Source organism: Zeus faber, assembly GCF_960531495.2.
Source record: "Zeus faber genome assembly, chromosome: 17".
NCBI lineage: Eukaryota > Metazoa > Chordata > Actinopteri > Zeiformes > Zeidae > Zeus > Zeus faber.
This window is the reverse complement of record NC_137204.1, coordinates 14,099,210-14,119,316: the sequence shown is the minus strand read 5'-3', so window position 1 is coordinate 14,119,316 and position 20,107 is coordinate 14,099,210. Positions and strand designations below refer to the sequence as shown.

The 20,107-nt window shown below is 41.2% G+C and overlaps 1 protein-coding gene across 3 annotated transcripts in view; it reads left to right on the top strand.

The window, feature by feature from the left end:
* The window catches only part of hnrpkl (heterogeneous nuclear ribonucleoprotein K, like), a 20,718-nt gene extending 1,074 nt beyond the window's left edge, over positions 1-19,644 (top strand). Inside the window, exons 2-16 of one of the 3 annotated variants that reach the window (XM_080018168.1) lie at positions 20-109; positions 296-449; positions 3,163-3,260; positions 3,364-3,420; positions 4,336-4,379; positions 5,746-5,818; positions 6,484-6,540; positions 9,003-9,131; positions 10,137-10,441; positions 10,568-10,621; positions 10,839-10,878; positions 15,055-15,070; positions 18,040-18,107; positions 18,206-18,375; positions 18,610-19,644. In XM_080018168.1, the coding sequence (XP_079874294.1) occupies positions 107-109; positions 296-449; positions 3,163-3,260; positions 3,364-3,420; positions 4,336-4,379; positions 5,746-5,818; positions 6,484-6,540; positions 9,003-9,131; positions 10,137-10,441; positions 10,568-10,621; positions 10,839-10,878; positions 15,055-15,070; positions 18,040-18,107; positions 18,206-18,375; positions 18,610-18,640 (1,299 nt within the window). In that variant the 5' untranslated portion in view covers positions 20-106 and the 3' untranslated portion in view covers positions 18,641-19,644. Of the gene's footprint in view, positions 1-19; positions 110-295; positions 450-3,162; positions 3,261-3,363; positions 3,421-4,335; positions 4,380-5,745; positions 5,819-6,426; positions 6,541-9,002; positions 9,132-10,136; positions 10,442-10,567; positions 10,622-10,838; positions 10,879-15,054; positions 15,071-18,039; positions 18,108-18,205; positions 18,376-18,609 lie in introns of all 3 variants that reach the window. The other 2 variants (XM_080018167.1, XM_080018169.1) reach the window with 2 other exon arrangements.
* The last annotated feature ends 463 nt before the right edge of the window (positions 19,645-20,107 follow it).

Sequence of the window (20,107 nt, the reverse complement as noted above, 5' to 3'; positions counted from 1 at the left end):
CTTCTCCCCTTTGTGTCAGGTCCTTCATTCCACTGCTAGCACAAGATAATGAAGACAGAAATTGACCAGCAGGAAGACGACACCTCGTTCAGCAACACTGACACTAATGGTGAGATGTGGTTTGTGCGTCGCCTTATTTACTGAATTAGCCCGGCGTTGCTCCCATAATGGGAGTGTGTGCGAAATACTCGATCATAATTAAAAGCATTCGAACCTTGCCCCCACACTCCGTTTCCATGCTGTAAGTATACTGCCTTTCCACTTTAGAGGGATAAACATTGAGATTTTTTGGCAGATGCCGCGTGGCATGTGGACATGTCAGATGGTAGTGGGTTTCCTCCGTCCAGGACACTGCTGTTCTGGGGCTCCAAGCAGGCGTGTCTGTTTTAATCCAGGAAAGGCGTCTTTCTCATACCGGACACCTCGTGGGATACAGCTGACTAGCGATTGTAAGCCAAATTTCCAAAAGTTGTGCTACTGTTGAAAATGGTAGAGGTGCATTTTGCGGAATTCACTCATCAAGTATTATCAGCCTGTTCTACGAGCATAGAGTTAAGGAATCACCTTACTATATCACCCTACATCTCATGCCCTTCAAATATTGCTGTTAAGTGACTCTGGGAGGTAGCGAAGCATTAGAATGGACTCTAGCGAAGCATTAGAATGGAGTAATGGTTGTTATATCTGGTTTAATTTACCCAAATGACCTATTAACGATAAGCCGATCTTGCCGTCAAAGACGGACAACTGTCATGTGCTTTTTATTAGAACACTAATCCTCAATATTCTCAGAAACGTTCACTTTTGCTGCGTCACTTTGACGGAGCAGGAAATAAAAATCATTAGTTTCAAATCTAGACCCAGATTGTCCTGAGGTGGCCAGAGCCGAATACAATAGCATTTTTAAATCCTAGGTTTCATTTCTGTGTGTCTGCTCATAGGCTTGGGCGATATATCGCAATATTGGGATGACAGAGAACATGTTCCGATTACGAGGGCAGAACGATTTGGGAAAATAATGTAGTTGCAATTTTCTTGGACTAATATTGCGATTTAGTATGCAATTTTTTTAAATTCCTTGTGTATTATTCACTAAACACAAGCAATAAATCTTTCTATAGGATGACCAACCCAACATTAAATACAGTCAACATATAAACTGCTCTTTCCTGTGGGCCAGGCCTACGTGTTATGATGAAATGAGGTGAATATTGATGCATCAATTGACATGAATAACATTTTTATTCAACTATTGAATTTTCAAAAGAAAAAGCTTCAATCACAGCAGAATATTGACTCATTGATCAAATTTCAAGCCTTGTAATTGTACAAATTAGAAAATGACATTTGAGAAATATTCAGTGTTTGAGCAGAAATGTGTTTTTTTTTTATGAAAATGTTCCGCACTTACATCCACATACACGGGGTGCCGCTCAATGTACTCAGGGACAGCTTTATGCTCATTCAATTAAAAAAAGGGAAAGAAACCCCCAAAAAAACAGACACAGTGTTCTGGAAGGGGCTCCGTCCGGATTCTGCTGGTGTTCCGGGCTCTGCCAGCTGCACACGCCGCGTGGCCCGGGTCTCAAAGGGGGCAGTGCGGAGAGGGTTAAAACAATCGCTATAGGCGGGGCACGGAACAACACGCAACAAGTGCGTATGGAATGAAACCATACGCACTTGTTTCTGTTTCAGTAGGAGACGTAAAATAAAATAAAATAACACTGTTGTGGCATGCTGATCGCCGGCAGCCCAACGCTGGCACGCGCATCATCATCTGAATTTGATTAATTGTTCAGCCCTAGCCATTGTGCACGGTGCATTTTATGGTTTCATTCAGTTACAATAAAAACACTATTTGTTTTCTTTGGAGAGACGGTGAACCTTTCTGCCGGATCGTGGGGAACGGTTATTTTGGGGTTCTCAGCATGAGAAATACGATGTGTGGAGAGGGAGCAAGTGAACTTGTTGATAGTAGCTAGCTGATGTAGCTAGCTGATGAGTCTCACAGTCAAAGCGTGAGACTTGGCAGCTCTGTATAGCAATTATTGAAAAACAAAAAAGATCCCCGGCACAATTTGAATTGGTGCTGGGCAATAACTGTAATTATCGCCATATTTTTTTCCTCAATGTTGAAATACAATTGACTCGATCATTGAGACAAAAGGTTCAGCCGATCTGTTCGTGTCGGCGCTCGGCAAGTTGCAATGGAAAGCCGATCGGTTTAGACAATTTAAATCTGACCTTTCACCTCTAACCAATCATGTTTGTCGATATAGAAATAAGCCCACGGCCGCAGGTTGCTCTTGTGAACACAGTACAGACGGAGCGGAGACGGCGGCAGCATCCACAATGTGCAGGAGAGGCGGGGGATATTTTTTGGATATTTAAGTTCGGGCCCAAAGCAGACAGTGAATATTTGTTGTGTGAAATCTGTCGACGGGACGTCCCAACGAAGACGGACAACACCACAAAGTTTATTATTTATTTAGACCTACTTGCCGTATTTGTTTTGTTTTTGATTTTAGAAAAAATTTATTGAAGTGGAATATTATTTTAAGCGGCTGCACTTTTTACTTATTGTTCAAGAACGGAAATTATTGTTAGAGAGAGATAAACCTTTATTAGTCCCACAACGAGGAAATTTGCACAGTTACAACAGCGAAAAGTGACAGCAGAAAATGGAAAGCATATCAGGGTTATTTTCATATTTCATATGTTTATAATAATAATAATTTAATATAATATATTTCATATTCGTATATTATATGTTATTTCAAATCGTAATATTTTTTAATATTTATTTATTGTTAAAATGGTGTTCACTGGGATTTTATTTTGAATATTCAATAAAAAATATGATAAATCTACATGCCTGATGATAAGTAATTCTCTATATATCCTGCCTCTCAATTGTTTTAAATAATTTAATATTTGACCGGAATCTCTCCCGTTTGTCTGGTTGAAATCTTCCTGGACATGTTGACCGGCACCGATCATTTCTAACAGAAACTCTGGTGAAAATATAGCGATACATCAAGGAATATTGGCCCAAGTCTATTATCTTATGATAAATTTGTAATGACAAATTTTAGGAATTTCACAGCTTCTCTGTAAAGGCTTAGTTCTGTTTAGACACCATCTGTGTTTTGGCTTTTTCAGGTAAACGCCCGGCTGAGGACATGGACGACGAGAAGGCCTTTAAACGTTCTCGCAACACAGACGAAATGGTGGAGTTACGGGTGCTGCTCCAGAGCAAAGTAATGTCCCATTCACCGAGTGTAACTCACACGAACACGTCTTCTTCCTCTTCCATGCACCAGTTGAATGTTTCTCGAGGGAAAACCTTCTGTGTGTCCACAGAATGCTGGTGCTGTGATCGGAAAGGGTGGCAAGAACATAAAAGCTCTTCGCACAGATGTGAGTAAACCAAAAGTTGCTGATAATTTGTGACCTTGATAGCGACTAGTGCTGGCATGTTGATAGTTTTTATATACCCAACAGCTCAGCCACTTTGGGTTTCCATGTTTTTAATTTTTCTATATATATTTTTTTCCTAATCTGAAGATCATTTTTACTGAATTGCCACATTACTGCTTTACCCTGCAATATCCAACCCCAGCCGGTGATTGGATTTTCATATTGTCAAGGGGTCGTTCATTATGTCAAGATCATCATAACATTTGGTCATATCCTCTCGTAGCTTTCTAGTTCGTTTCGGTATCCTTTAAAACTTGGATAATTGGGTGGACCGTGTGGATGTGATAACCGGCTCCTCCCCAACCGGTGTTTTGAACTCGATTGATTTGTAGTTTGTTAAAACTGTTGCTCGTGGAAGTTATTTCAGCCCCGTAGGTGAGTGGCCAGCTTCAGGTTTTGCTGATGATTCTATCTTTTGAACCCTTCAGGTGTTTCTGATGCACTCTTCATATTTAAGTCACTTCTTTTTTTTCTCTTTTCTTTTTTCTTTTTTCTTTTTTTTTTTTTTTTTTTTGACAAAGTGTAGTGATGGAGTAGAGCGTGTACTCAAATAAAATGTATTCCTTCTCCCCCTCTTCCCCCTCTCCTTTACTTTTGTTTATTTTTGGCCACCTTCCTCCGTTGCCCATGTACTGGATCGACATGCCCCTCCTGCGTTGCCCACCTTGACGTTGGCCCAACCTCCGCCCGCCCACCCCTGAACGCCCGCCCACCTGACACTCCCGGTTGGCCTTGCCCATAAACCGTGCCCCTCCTTAAACGGGCACCTAACTTGACATCTTGTGATTGATTGCCCATGCCCAATGCCAACTTCCTCCACCACAACCACCACCACCACAACCTCGGTCCATGCAGTACAATGCCAGTGTATCAGTCCCTGACAGCAGTGGCCCAGAGCGGTATGTCCCACCAGTTATTGCCTCACTGCCTGATTAGAACAGTGAAACACATGTCTTTGATAATCTGCCTTCTGTTTCATTTTAACATTTTTAGACATGATATAATATATTACTCCCAAACCTCCTCCCCCACTTCTCACAGCGACATATATATATATTTATATATATAATTTTTTTTAATTTTTTTATTTAATTAACATTTCATTTGAATGTCTTCTTTACCCCACGTCCATTTTCAAACGTCTCACAATAATTTGGATTTTTTTTAAATTCCAGTATAAATTAAGCTGGTTATCCCATGCAAAAAAAATAAAAATAAAAAAAATAAATTCATACAAACCTCTCTTAGAAGCTTATTTTTTTACATGTAGCTTCACAGCTGTTGGGTGTTGTTTATCCAGGCTGTGATATCAATTTAATTCTGAAATAATTAAAATGCAGATACCTCCTTTGCTCTGTCCTCTGTGGCCTACTTGCGCCCCCCTCACCCCACCCAACCCCTCCCCCCCCCAACCCATTCTGACCCCTACCCCCCTGCAAGCCACCCCAATGTTTTCAACATACCTGTCCGTGATTTCTGCGCAAGTGCTGGCTCATCACTAGAAGCTCCATCCCCGCTCTTATCACTCATCACTGACGTCTCTTTATTTTGTTGTGCTGAAATCTCTTTTAAGTTTCTTCCAGGCCTCATCAGATCCGTGTGTCTGCCAAACTCCTCATATCTCTACCCCCTTCCCCCTTCTCTTGCCCTCTGCCACAGAATAGTCCTTTACCACATGCATTTCCCCTACCCCACCCCCAGTCCTCAACCCCTGCTTTTAATTTACTCTTTTCTACTGCCCACCCCTCTGCCCCCTGCCTTAAGCCCCCCCCCCCCCCCCCACCCCCCACCCCCACCCCCTTACTGCTCTTCCCCACCCCTTGTCACAATGAGAAGGTGTGCTGGTGGTGCAATTGTCATGGAAAGTTATTGTTTTAGTTATTTGTTTTGTTCCCTTTTTCCAAAATGCTGGTGGTGGGATGGTTATAGAAGACTCTCTAACGCCCCTCCCACTCCCCAAATTGAGTGGTCAGTGTCGTGCCCCACGTTAAGTTGAGCCCTTCTACAGCTGTCCACTCTCCTCAGCTTTGTCTTTCTTTGTTGAGTGTGAGAGATACTGAGTGCATGACAACTGATCATTTTTATCAGCCTAGTGTTTGGGGAAAGTCAGATCTGTATAGAATGCAGCAGTCCAAATTATCTATTGTTTTTATTTTGTCTTCTTCGTAACTCTGGTGTTCAGTGGACTGATTCACACTGATCTACTGCTCTTCTACGCTTCCCCTCCTCTTCTTCATTTCCTTCCGGCAACTTAAACCCTGACAGGATCCTTAGTGTGAGTGCAAACATTGACACTATTGGAGAGATTCTACTGAAGATCATCCCTACATTAGAGGAGGTAAGACACCTTGAACTGATGTGTGTGGGAATATAGGTTGATTTAACACAGCACAATTATTGGGGTTCACTGACTCGATTACGGATCACTTCACTGATGGGCCAGCGGAAATAAGATATAATAACGACAGGTTCACCCCTGAGCAATAGCCCACTGGAAGCGATTTTGGCGCTTAGTTTTACGTTGTAGTCATATTTTGGGAGAGGGGGGTGTGTTTCCAAAAAGCAGTTTGCCTTTACCTTTCAACAGGACAGTATAATATACACTCTCAAAACAAAACCTTACAATATCCTGCTATATTATGTTTGAATAAATAAATGAGAAGGAATATTACAGAAATTATATGTATAAAGTAATGTTATTTATTTAATGTTTACAGCTGCAGAGCTTTCTTGATTTTACAAAAATAATTCAGCCAATATTTTGTATTTTATTGTGACTAATACCTAAAGATTGTTTTAGATCCAGAATTAAACACATGTTTTTTTAATGATAAACATATCTGGCCACATATATTCGTTTTTGTTGTTCAGTATACTTGCATTTTTGAAGTCTCAAATGTCCAAACCTCATAGATCTGAATGTGTTTTTTATTTTTCTTCATCTAGTACCAGCATTACAACGGGATTGATTTTGACTGTGAACTGCGCTTGTTGATCCATCAGAGCTTGGCAGGGGGTATAATCGGGGTGAAAGGTGCCAAGATAAAAGAGCTGAGAGAGGTAAAAGAAGAAAGCACCGTTGGCTAACTTTAGAACCGTGATTAGTGTCATTAGATCCATGTGCTTTTTCTCTAATCAGAGGCATTTTCACTTCCAGTACTGCATTCCAAGAGCCTTGTAGGAGAAAATAATGTAATAACTACCAATAACGTAATAATATTTCCATTCCTAATGTAATAAAAGCCCATAATGTGATAACTTACCAATAATGTGATAAAATTTCTGAGCCATTAATGTTATGTGCATAATGTAATAAGTTATGGCATTATTGGCTGGTTATTACATTATTTAAAAAATATTTAACTAGAGCCGATAATGTAATAATATACCTATCATTTATCACTTTATTTAAGTTGTATTTATTGGGTCACACTTCAATAACACTTACCCTTACTGTTGCCTATTTCTAATAACACACACACACACACACACACACACCTACCTACCTACTCTCGCTTTAGGAATTATGACTATTTATTTGCCAGCCCTGCCTTCTACTGCTTAACCATTTGAGTACCAAATGAAGTGCGAGCACATGTTTGCAAACACAGACAATTACTCTTATGTCGGATGATATGAAATCTATACCTCTTTGAAGATGCTGTGTTCTCAAACAAAGAAGAGTAACACTTAATCAAGTGTATTTAAATAACATCTTCAACTAAACTGGCACTATTATCCGTTGTGCTGAACTTTCAACCTCTTAATGAAACATTTCAAACTGTTAAATATAGTATATAACATAACCTACAAAGATAACTTGGGTAACACATATTTCAGTTTTCTAATGGTTTTATAGTCTTTTTTTTTTTTTTTTTTGGAAAGAACTAAGCATTCTCTTGACACTGTACTGTACATTTGACAGAATGGAGGTAAGGTGCTGGAGGGGAAGTTCAATCTCAAATGAAATGTAACTTCCACTCATTTACAAATATAAAAAATGAAGAAGAGAGAGATGAGAATCCAAATGAAATAATCTGCTGACTGGGGATAAAAAAAACCCCAAAAAAAACACCAACATAAAAAGGTAATTAATTCTTCCAGTAGCTGTCCTTAACTTTATACTGTCCGAAGGCTATGTGACTGAGCAGAATCCTGGCTTTCATCCATCGTCTTTACTAAATAACTTGACGTGTGCTGAGACCACTGCTGCGTCCGGCGGCCTTGTAAAGCTTCATAACACTAATGGCACCGTCATTCTCTTTGTCCTCTCAGTTCCAAACGCTCTGCAAAGTGCCTCTCTTATGTACAGGTTGGGATGATAGGGTCTACAGGGTCCCCCCCCCCCCCCCCCCCCCCCCCCCCCCCCCCAAAATAAATAATGATCTCACAAATGTCTATATCATCTTGCACTAAATATATAAGAAAGGTTTATGTGTGTGAATCTCAACTAAATAAACTGCATTTAAAACATTTAATTAGATCACTAATTACCTGTCAACACGTGTGATGAGGCTGACAGAAGTTTGCAGTCAAAGGAAGAAAGCCTAACGTCCGAGTCACATGACTGGATAACTTGTCAATCAACGGCCATCTAGTGGTCAATTATGGGGACGGCCAACAAAAATACACATCTTAAAGGATGAACTATAGATATAATTTGCTTTGGTTTTAGACTCTTTGACCAGCTTGTCATGGCTGTATTCAAATATGCAGGGATGTAAATAGGGCAAGGATTCTGATTTGGTGATACATTTTCTTGTAACCCTTCAGGAGTCAGGTTTGGTATGTATATACCTGGCGAGAGAGAGTGCTGAATAGCTATAATAGTGTGGTTGAAATAGTTTGCTTGAAAAAGTGATTTGCTTATGTGTAATTAAAGATGACAATTTTCATGAAAATAAATACTAGTCTTTGTATATGAGGACAGAGCATCTTGAAAGTGGTATATGTTTCAAGTTATACACAAGAGTAATAGTCTTTTTGCAAACGTGTGCTCGCACTTCATTTGGTACTCAAATGGTTAAGGAGTAGAAGGCAGGGCTGGCAAATAAATAGTCTAACCATCAAGTACCACAAACAAATAAGGGTGTGCGTGCGTGTTTTAAGGCAACAGTAAGGGTCAGTGTCATGGAAGTGTGACACTTTATAGCCAATAAATAAACTCTTAAATAAAGTTATATAAGTATATTATTACATTATCGGCTCCAGTTACTACATTTTTTAACGTGTTTTTTTTTAACCCAGCTAATAATGTAATAAACAAGCCAATAATGTCATTACTTATAACATTATGTGCAATAAGTTATAACATTATTGGTCCATAAATGTTATTACATTATTTATAAGTTATTACATTACAGACTTATTACATTAAGAATGGAGAAATGATGATGTTATTGGCAGTTATTACATTAATGGTAGCTATTACACTATTGGCTCCAACAGCCTGCTTTTCACATTCCTTGTAAAATTGTATGACTTGGAGATTTTGCAAAAGAGAACCAACTTTGTGTGTGTAGAATACCCAGACTACCATCAAGCTGTTCCAGGAGTGCTGTCCCCACTCCACAGACAGAGTGGTCTTGGTGGGAGGGAAGCCGGAGCGTGTCGTGGAGTGCATCAAAGTTATCCTGGAGCTTGTGTCAGAGGTAATATCAGTCATTTTAAAATTCATGACATAATCCAAACAGTGGTCTAAATCTCTGACAATTGGAATACAATGTAAACTATCCTGTTGTGTTTTCTTAAAAAGGAAAGGTAGTCAAGTACAATTATTCTCTAGATAGGCAGATGCATGTCTGCAACAGTGCTGCCAAAATAACCGTTGTGGTATGTTGATTGGTGTAGGCTCATAGATCATAAGGCTGCCATGTCTAAAAGAAAGATGGGTGCTTAAGCTTTAATTATTTTCTGTAGAGAGAAAACGTGCATCATGGGCTAAAAGAGGCTTGTTTAAGCTAAGGATCTGTGGGAGGGAGAAAGCATTATAACTTAATGGCATTTCTAATTATTGTGAACTAGTGCGGTGCCCATTCAAAACATGCATGTGCCCCAAATACGGAACGGCTTCATGTCTTTTTTTTTTCGGGGGACATTCTCCTAATATTTTAATATGGTCGGATAACTGTTAATGATCGCGGTTAACGAGGGTCTGCTTTCGGTCGGGGGGAAAAAACAAAAAAAACTAAAATTATCATCCCTACTGCAGACCTCTTAAAGCCAATTGTTTTGGTCTGTATTTTTCCATATCAACTCCACAAAACAGTTTTTCAACCCTTTATGTTCAGCAGGGGAAGGCCAAGCCCAGACTCACTCCTGGTTTAAAACAAGCCATGCCTGCATCCTTTTTCAGGGCCTGGCATGATCCCTGGCGCAGTGGCCCGACAGTGTATTTACAGCCTCCCGCTCCACTTGATAAAGCCTTTTACTGGCCCGGTGTGCCAATAGAATCCACAGGTCCAAGTGTGCATTATAAACCACTTTCTGAGTTTATAATACTTCTAACCATTATTGAATAAAGATCTGGGAAAAATAATTTGACTTTAAGGTTATATTGAAATGACAAATGCCCTCATAGAGTCAGTGAATTTCGTTACTGGCCCGGAGAGGATACAACCGATGATTGTCAGTGACGGTTGATGGTCACTTTACAGGCTCCTATCAAAGGTCGTGCCCAGCCGTATGATCCCAATTTCTATGACGAGACGTACGACTATGGTGGCTTCACCATGTTTGAGGAGAGAGGGCGGCGGCCCATCGGGGGCTTTCCCATGCGCGGGCGGGGGGGCTTCGAGCGCCTGCCCCCCCCGCGCGCCAGCAGACCCTTACCCCCGTCCAGAAGAGACTACGACGACTTGAGCCCGCGCCGGGGTCCTCCCCCGCTCGCGCTGAGCAGGGGTGTGCGAAGCGGCAGCAGGGCTCGCAATCTGCCTCTACCTCCGCCGCCACCAAGAGGAGGGTGAGTAGTGTTGTAGTAGTAGTAGTAGTAGTAGTAGTAGTAGTAGTGTAGTTGGTGTGTCATCTTACCTCTGTCTAGTGTGTTTTATTGACCCCTTTTCCCCTCTATTGCTGACTACTGTTGCAGAGGAGACAGATTTTCACACAGCAGCTATCATGGCAGCATGGATGACAGATCAAAGTAAGTAAAAAAAAATTTTGATGGACAATATTGTTTGTTTTGTTTGATAAGAATTGTGCCTGTTGTAATTTCCGAATATTTAAGCTCCGTGTTCTGTGTAAAAGTTCCCTTCACAATCATCGGTTTTCTGAATACAGTCTTTGAATACAGCCTTGAGATGTGTGTAAACATTGAGGTTTGGCATCTGAGCTCAGTGCCTTGTTCTTACTCTCCACAGTGACAGGAGAGGCCGGCCAGGAGAGCGATACGACAGCATGGTGAGTGCCATCTGGGATTATTTGGGATTATCTAAACTCTGTACCGCAAGGCAGCAACATGCCTATGGTCACGTACTTCTCACCCATATCTGTTAGCAAAATGTGAATACATGTTTCTGGGATATTGGAATTGTTTTCCTGGTGTGTTAACAGCACAGTGGCTCGGGCACTGCCACACACTGGACTAGGCCTGTTGCCTAGCAACAGTTGTCTCCTTGGTTACCATAGAGCAGCCAAAGTACGTAGTCCAGAGATCAGCAAGGCTAGCAAATTAACTTGAGGTAAAATGAAAGCAATTTCTGGGCAGGTTTCTTTCAGCTTCAACCACAGGCAATTTGTTTGAAAATGGGCCAGAGAAAATGAATAAAGCAAATGAGTAAATAAATAAATTGACATTCCTATTAATAAATTGGGTAAATAAATTGAAATTCCTGAAATATCGGTATGTAGACAAACTTTTTGAACTGAAAAAGAACACGGAACTGATTCTGATTGACTTTCTTAACCTTACCACTTGTGATGTCCAATATGAAAAGGTTAAAGCCTGATCTGCATTTGGTGGCAAACGCCAAGACCATCTACATATCACACACTGATGACAGTGCATTTTCCAAGGCATCTTTTAAATAGAGCGAATATGTGACATGTCATTATTTAACACAATTCTAATCTGCTGGGAATGCTAACATTTATATTCCTGGAAAGTTAGGAAGATTTGAATCTGTAAATGATAGAAAACAGTACAATTCTAGAATGCTGCATTTTCCACATAACAAATGACTCATTTACTCTGGCCGAAATTGCTGCATTTAGGCTGTGAATAGAGGTAGTGAAAGGTAGAAGGTGCTTATATTTTGATAGGACTGCCCCGTCTTATCCATATTGTTATAAATAGTAATTCTGCTCCTTAGTGCTGAGGGACGATACATGCGCAGTATTGTTCATCATTATCATTTGTGCGGTATCGTCAGAGACGCCATTTTAATTAAAATTCCCTGTAATTGTTGTGAAGATGGATTCTTATTTATTACACAGGATCTCTATTTTGTGCCGAATGACAAATGACATTGCATTTTAATTGGACTATTCAGTAACTATTATAAAGGATAGAATTTATCTTTAACTCCTATTGTTGATTTTTTTTTCTCTTTGTTTTTTTATTCACTGATTCTTATTTTGTCTTAAATATATGAAGATTAGTTGCATAGTTGGGAAAAAAGGGTGATTTGTTTATGCAAGCTGTATGAGTGACAGGCTATAATGGTTTCTGTTCGCTAATGCAAAAATTGGAGATGATCTTTTTTTACCCATTCATTTTAAGACCACCAAGCCTGAGTAGACCCTGAGACACACCCCCTTAGAGGCTTTTGGACTAGACTACTATTTCGAACAATAGTGTCACTGCAGGGTTAGGGGTAAGGTAGCTTACCTCGGCCAGACAGTAGCTTATATCATAATATCCTCGTGATACATATTGGGCTTAGTTTTGAATCAGTCTACCTGACCCCAGAGTGACAGATTTTCTGGGGGTGGGGGTCTACGTTTCTAGCAAGCTCTATGCAGCCAGCTCCCAGGCAATAGGAAGGAAGACGGCATAGTGATAAGCTAGGTTTATACTTTCCCCAATCGCGAGGGCATGTCACCACACCCCCACCGGGGTGTGGTGACATGACACGTGGAGACCTGGAAGCAATGGGAGATCAGCGTTTTGCTGTTTTATTTCTGATATGTTGGACAACATTGGTCTGCAGCTCAAGTCAGATGTGAAATTCCATTTCTACCAATTCCTTTTTTCCTTTTTGACACAATAGTTTACGCAAACAGCTCACTCGGGTTTGGTGACTTTCTTGTAAATTAACAGGGTCGTTGTAAAGTTCAGTTTGCAAATAAAAGGTTTTACACTTTTATTGGTGTTTATGTGCACAGGGCTTGACAATAACGGTTTCCCGGTTGCCCTCGGCAACCAGATTGAGTCAATTGGCAACCATTTTCTGGTCTCTTGTTGCCACCATTGGCAACCACATTTTAATACATAAATAAAAACATAAATAGGGACAGCAAAACGTGCACCCCCAAAATAAATACATTTTTTGCATTAGTGAAATTTAAATATTGCTCTTACATTTGGAATTAGAATGCTGCATGTGTTTTGGTGCGTTTACTCATGTGCATGTGGTGAAAAGTCTGGCGAACCCGTCAATAGGCTTGGGCGGTCATGCAAAATTTTCACTAAATTAAGTCCCAATGCAACTGGGAGACGTGCAGGTGTTTTTGGAACCAGACAGAACGGGACAGTCCCTTAACTCATTTGTGTTTAATAAAAAATAATAATTATATATATATATATATATATATATATATATATATAATTTATTTATTATTATTTTTTTTTTAATTTTTATTTTTTTTCATACATGTAGGAAGCAAACAAAAATAAATAGATCTAAACTAAAAAGACAGGAACGGGAGCCGGCACGCATGGCTGTCTGGAGGAGAAACAATTCTCTGAGTTAGGTTCATGATTTTCATTTTCCACGAGAAAATGAAAATCAAATCAAGTAGCAAACTAAGTAAACAAAATAAATCGAAATCTTTCTCTATGAAGATTATATTATATATTGCTATATTATAATCACAAGATTTGCATATAGAGCGGTAGGCTCGTGCGCGGGGGGGGCGGGGGTTGCCCCAGCACCTGCCCCTTGATGCCCCATCGACCCCATGGTGCTCTTTTTATAAGGCGCATTTATTTTTATTTATTTATTTATTTATTTATAATTATTATAATTACTTTTTTTTTATGCATGAATTGGCATCGAGGTAGGGGATTGTCTGGGCAAGATATATTCATGAGGAACGTGTCCTTGGCGCGATCTGAGCTCCGGCGTACTGCTTGGTTTGCCCAGAGCAGTAAAATGCCTAGAACTGGAGCTGGGGGTCCGTGTGCCTTTTTCTTTTTTTCTTTTTTAAGCACCTGCCCCACAAAGTCTCTGCAAGGGACTGTAGAGCGGGGATCCGATCACCAATGGTTACTCGACAGCTGAGTGGGGAGGGGGAGAGCCTCCGCCCCCTCTTCCCTTCTCTCCTGCCCTCTTCCCCTCTCCCCCTCTCACTCCAGTTGCAGAACTCGGTAAAACTGCACTTGCACCGTTTCAACGCTCTGATTTTACCCGGCAGGGGGGGGGGGGGGGGGGGGGGAATGGTCTGTCGTCATTGTCGCCGATGGAAGTTTTAATCGTAAATCTGCCCAAACCTGCCCGTCAACATCACAAACCAATGTGCAAATCCGCATCGGAAGTAATGTGTTGGAAACTCGGAAAACCGTCGGCTACCACTTAAAGTATATTAGCCTCCCTGTACAGTTTACTAAAAACTAGGTGTGAAAAATGTTTTTAGTTAAAACTGCACAGAAATAAACCCAGACTAACTGAAAATATATTGTGCACTTTAGAAAATAAAATAAAATATTACTAAATTTCTCAAAACACAAGAGATATTTTCAGTTTCGACAACCAAAAGCTAATGCCTGGTGGCCAGCCTGGCATCCAATGAGGGAGAATAATTACACATTGTGACTCCGTTCTTGAGCGGGAACGGTTCAGTAAGTTCCTCTGTCATAAAATGCTGAGCAGAACAGAACTTCACCCTCCATCCCCGTCTCCGCATGGAACGGCCCAACAGACGGGCGCCTTTTCTCCTTTTCTGCGCTATTGTCGTTTCAACCACCATGAGCAGATCTTCAGCACAAGCTCAGATTCTTTGCGTGTAGCCATGTCTACCGTTTAGTGTTCTTCTTCATTTACTACTTTCTCTCTACTCCCACCCGTGGTTTTTGAGAATACTGCAACGGACACTGTGCCCGCTTTAAATGCCCTGCGCTCTCTACGGGTGACACCGGGCCCCACCCGCGCGAAGGTATAACCAGGGCTTTACACTTTCCATATCATGATTAATTGTTAATGTTTTTCCTCGGTAAATAAAGCTGATTATTAAGGGAGATAAAATGTGCCCCGGCGACATTATAGTACACTCTTGATATTTTTTGGTAAAATTCTCTAATCTCTAAATGTAATCTATCCAAGCACACACAAGGCTCACTGCAGGTTTGGTTCAGCAATGAATTTGTGTTTATGTATTTTCACATCTGTTCTTTCTTTCTTCCATGGCACCCGGAAGAGTGGAGGAGGATATGGTGAGTGTTGTTTTTCTTACTTCTGATTAGGGCTGTGACGATTACAGCGGTATTGAGCTCATTACCATCATCACCGCTATATAGATATGGTATATCATTTTTTTGGCTGGTGAAAGTTACAGGAGGATAGGGCCGTACCAAACTCAGAATTTTGTCAGTCGAATCGGATTTGGCTGTTCAATGCAAAAATGAACGGGGCACAGCTCTTCGTGATCTGGGCACGCGGAGAGCTGTGTCCATGCCGATTCACACATATAAAAATATATTTGATTCCCCTTGAAAATCTATATTCTATAGATGTGTGACAGTCTATAAAATATATATTCTATATTAATTTCCAGATTTATAATTTTTTTTGTATATATTTAAAAAAAATTTATCTCTCTTTATATTTACACATAAATTAATTAATTGTATTCATTTATTTATCATTGTAGCACTTTCAGGATTCCATCTCTCCTTCTCGACTCCTCCCCTCCCCCTCACTATGTGTCTGCTCTTATTGGCTGTGGCTTGTTGCGTCACCCCTGAGTCGATCCCGACACGCCCAAATATTAAACCTGCTTGATATCTCACCGGCGTCTGCGAGCGCTCGGCGTGCAGTTGGTTCGTGTTGTGAGCCGTTCACGGCACATGCTCATCGCTCACTGGAGCACGCTGTGATCTACGATCTTAGCTACCATCTGAGGTTTGCTCGGCGATCTCCAAAAACCTGTTGGAGTGGAAAATCAGGCCAGAATCACGTAGTATGAACTCGGCATTAAGTAGGGTTGGGTATCGTTTGGATTTTTTCCCGATCGGTGCTAAACCGGTAATGCAAATAAATTAAACAATATTTTAAAGAATAAATAAAACAATAATTCAACAGTAAATAACACCTACAATAATAATAAATAACAGCAAAAGAAATACCAAGTGCAAACTTCTAGACATCTACTCTACTACAATTTTCTCTACTTAAGCAGTTATTTTGACCATTTTGCCCATTGCCAATAGGAATTGTCTACTTCTCTGGCAAAATATGACTCCTCTCCTTACATCATCAGCATTTGCTTCTTGTGACATTCTAATTATTAAAAGTGTTTTTTTTATGAACTAAACCCATTTCTCCTTAATTACTTTTCATATACTTTTCACTTGTTAACAAATACAACAAATTGTATGAACCGGACCGGGCGATAAAACGATCTCGATAATTTCACGATAAAATCTTCCACGATAACGAGGATAGATTTAAGAGATTTTTTTTTTTATCAATACAGTTCGATACAGAGTCCGTTTTCCTCTACCTACAAAGACACGACACGAACAGCCAATCGTACAGCAGAGAAACAACCACGTGACAGGAACAGCCAATCGTACAGCAGAGAAACAACCACGTGACACAAACAGCCAATTGTACAGCAGGAGCGCTGGTGCCTCCTCCGCTCTCTCCCCGGCCTGCGGGCTCTCCAGTTGGCAGCGTGCGGCGGGGGGTGAGGCCCCCCGGGGCTGATGCTGCGGCTCTTCCTCAAACAACAACTTGATGTGAACTCGCCCTCCTCCCAGCCCGAGCCGGGGGCGGCTCCAGCAAAAGGAGAGTGATTAAAGAAAGAATCAGCGATTTTCAGCGACCTCTGGTCCGACACAGTCAGAAAGAGTCCCTCGATGCGCTCAAAACGTCCCCACATATAATCACAGAGCGCAGACCCAGGAACTTTTCGGACTGTTCTCAGACGACAATGATGTTCACAATATATATTTTAGGGCCACAGTAACAAAATCTGAATAGAATTTGAATATTCCAAAAAATAAACCAATTTGAATGCTGAAATTGCCATTCAATTGTGTGTTTTTTATAAATAAATAATTTATTTTAAATTATAAATATAAATTGGCTAACATTAGTGAATCAATCCACATCTGATGCACAATAAAGTTCATCAAGTTTGTTGCACAGTGAACGCACATTAGAGAGAAATAATCCGGTAACTGTGCAAAGTCAACGGCCGAGCGTCTCCCTCTCCAGCATTTCACTGTGTACGAGGGAAAAGTTCATCTTTGACTAAAATGTCCAGTAATTCACTGATGTGGCGGTGAAAGTGGGAAATGAACCCGACCATCACTGACGGGATGTATTTTAGTGCAGAGGTTCCCATGCCAGCAGGCCGTGAGAAGGCGGGCTGGCGATCTGCAATCTGCTCCGCAGCAGCTGGAAACGGAGTACATTAAATACATCTAGAGTTTTTATTTGCTTTGTCTGGAGAAAAGATCGCTCTGATCAAAGCTGCTGAACCGTGCGTAAGCCCCCCCCCTAACTAAATTTGAGCATTAAAAATTTGAATAAATCTGAATATTAAAAATAAAAAGCGTACAAATTCTAATGGCATAATATAGGAATATCTGCAGCCACGAGAATACACTTAAAACTGTAAATTGAGCATTATTATTTATTATTAATAAGCATATATCTTGATTATTATCGACATTGATCATTATTTAAAAAAAAATTAAACATATCGCAATAACATTTGTGGCCATATCATCCAGCTCTAGTGAAAACCTTTTTTCATCTTCTATCTGACTGGCTATGCGAACAAAAGGTAGAAGGCGAATTTGCACAGGAGAGGAAAGCGGAGCCGCGTCCAAACAACGTTAGTGAAGGGGTGTGTGGTGCTTTCGGATGTTTCAACCAGCGGCTCGGCATGGCCCCCGAAATCTGTGTTGCAATTTGTTCCGGTAGGTAGCGGTCGTATAGGAATCGGTATCCATGGGGTTTTGGCTCACAACCCCGTCCAATGGGGTTTCATATCCCTGTTTCCTGTGCTTTTAAAGACAATTCTTCCTGGGAGCACAGGCGGTTCCTTTCCTTTTCTTTTTTTTTTTTTTTTTTGTGGCCCAGTTCTTTTTCCCCTTTTCTGTTTTTTTTGAATTGCCTCAAGTTGTGTTTCTCACTCTTTGTTTTTGTTTTTTTTCTTAATTTCTCTTAGGTGGCAGAGGATCATACAGTGATATAGGCGGCCCAGTCATAACAACGCAAGTCACCATCCCGAAAGATGTTAGTAGGGAATCCGACTATCTACTCAAACTCAAACTGCAGAACTGAAGGTGTAAAGAAGGGAGTACCAAAACCACTGTGTCTGTATGTGGTTGCAGCTGGCCGGCTCCATCATCGGAAAGGGCGGCCAGAGGATCAAGCAGATCAGGCAAGAGTCCGGGGCGTCCATCAAGATCGACGAGCCACTAGAGGGCTCTGAGGACCGCATCATCACCATCACAGGAACACAGGATCAGATCCAGAATGCCCAGTTCCTTTTGCAGAACAGGCACGTATCCCACTAAAATCACAGTATGCAATTCAAGCTCGGTAGTTTTAAGGACTCGCGCGCGCAGGTACTTTGTGGTGTTTTCTTCGCTGCTGTATTTTACTTCCATCACCATGTCACATTATTTAATATTATTTATGGATTTGCTCGATGCAATTACATCTTGCATGACGTTTCGGTAGCATTTTCAACTCGGGATGGCTGACGTATCTTTTTCATTTGCCCTTGTAACAGTGTGAAGCAGTACTCTGGACGGTTCTTCTAGACGACGGGAGGGGACAGGAGCCCTACTGCCATAGCTGTGTGCTTCTATTCAGAGCCTACATTCCTCCGCTTTGGGTAGACGTGCCACTGCCCTTCACAAAACATCATTTGTCTGAGATGTCATATTTTATTAAGGGGAGTTTTGACATTCTCGGAAGCTGTCAATGGGTTATTAACCTTCTGTGCTGGTGTTCTGGACTCTTGTACTGTAATTGGAGTAAACTCATTGGTGTGATAACTTTCGGTCTTGTGCGACCCCCAACCCCTTCCTCCCCTTCCAGTACAGCATGCAGAATGTAACCTTGTTTTGTAAGAGACATTTCATGAAATTTCTCAAATGCTTGAGGAACATCCGAGAAATAAAAGGACAGGCACGCAACCGTTACCAGGGCCATTTAAATAGACGAGCGTTTCTCAAAACATCCTAATTCTTTAAATTGAAATGGGTGAGCTGTCTAAAACACTTAAGTTTGGAGACAGATGCCAAGCAATAGGGGGAAAACTTATTTTAATTTTCTCTTGTCTTTCATAGAAAGACAAGAGGCTGTATAAAATGTGTGCGCGCGCGTGTGTGTGCGTGCGTGTGTGTGTGTGTGTGTGTATATACATATATAGACAGTATTCTCAAGAGTGGTTAAATAGTTCAATGTTGACCCTTGACAGTAAGGGGCATAAAAGAAGTCTGAGTTTCTTTTCATATTGAGATATTCTTTTTCTGCTCAAGCATATTTGGGTTGACTTGCTGTAATGCACCCATCATATAATCAGTGAAGTATTGGGCCATTTATTATTCTATAAACTTGTTTTTAGTTTTTTTTTTTTTTTTTGTTCACTGTGCATTTTTGTCTTTTATTTTTAGCTGACATCAAACAGCAGAGGCGTACCGCTCTCTCTCGCTCTGCCTGGATGGTGTTCTCCATTTAGTCATATCTTTTTCTCTATTTCTGAGGTCATTAGGTCCTGCTGCAACTCTTGAGGAAATAAAAACAAGTCTGTGCCATTTCACGGAACGTGTTTTCTAGTCGTCATTCGAACTGCCGAATGGCAATGGAATGGTCCAATCTTTTAACTATCGATAGACTATACTACAGTTTGGCCGATAACGCGACGTCATATGGTGCTAAATTAAATGGGCCCCGCGTTGAGAACCACCGCCGTGAGGTAACGGAGGTGGCCCAGCGCATCGTTGGTCGTTTGGTGCAGATCCGGCAGGGCGGCTGTGGTTGTCTCGGGGTTTCGAACCTGTTCGCCACCGGAAATGAGCGAACACGTGGGAACGGGAGCGGAACGGCCCTTTCGCGCTGGCGGCGTGTCACGTGGTCCGGGGCCGAGGGACGGTCACTGGGAGCCGGGCTTCGGCACCAGCCGTGCGAGGTTCGGCCCTTTTTAAAGGATCCGGCTCCTGACGAGTCACTCGGACCTTTGACTCAGTCGGTGCACGCGGCGAGGGAACGAAAAGTCAGGGGAG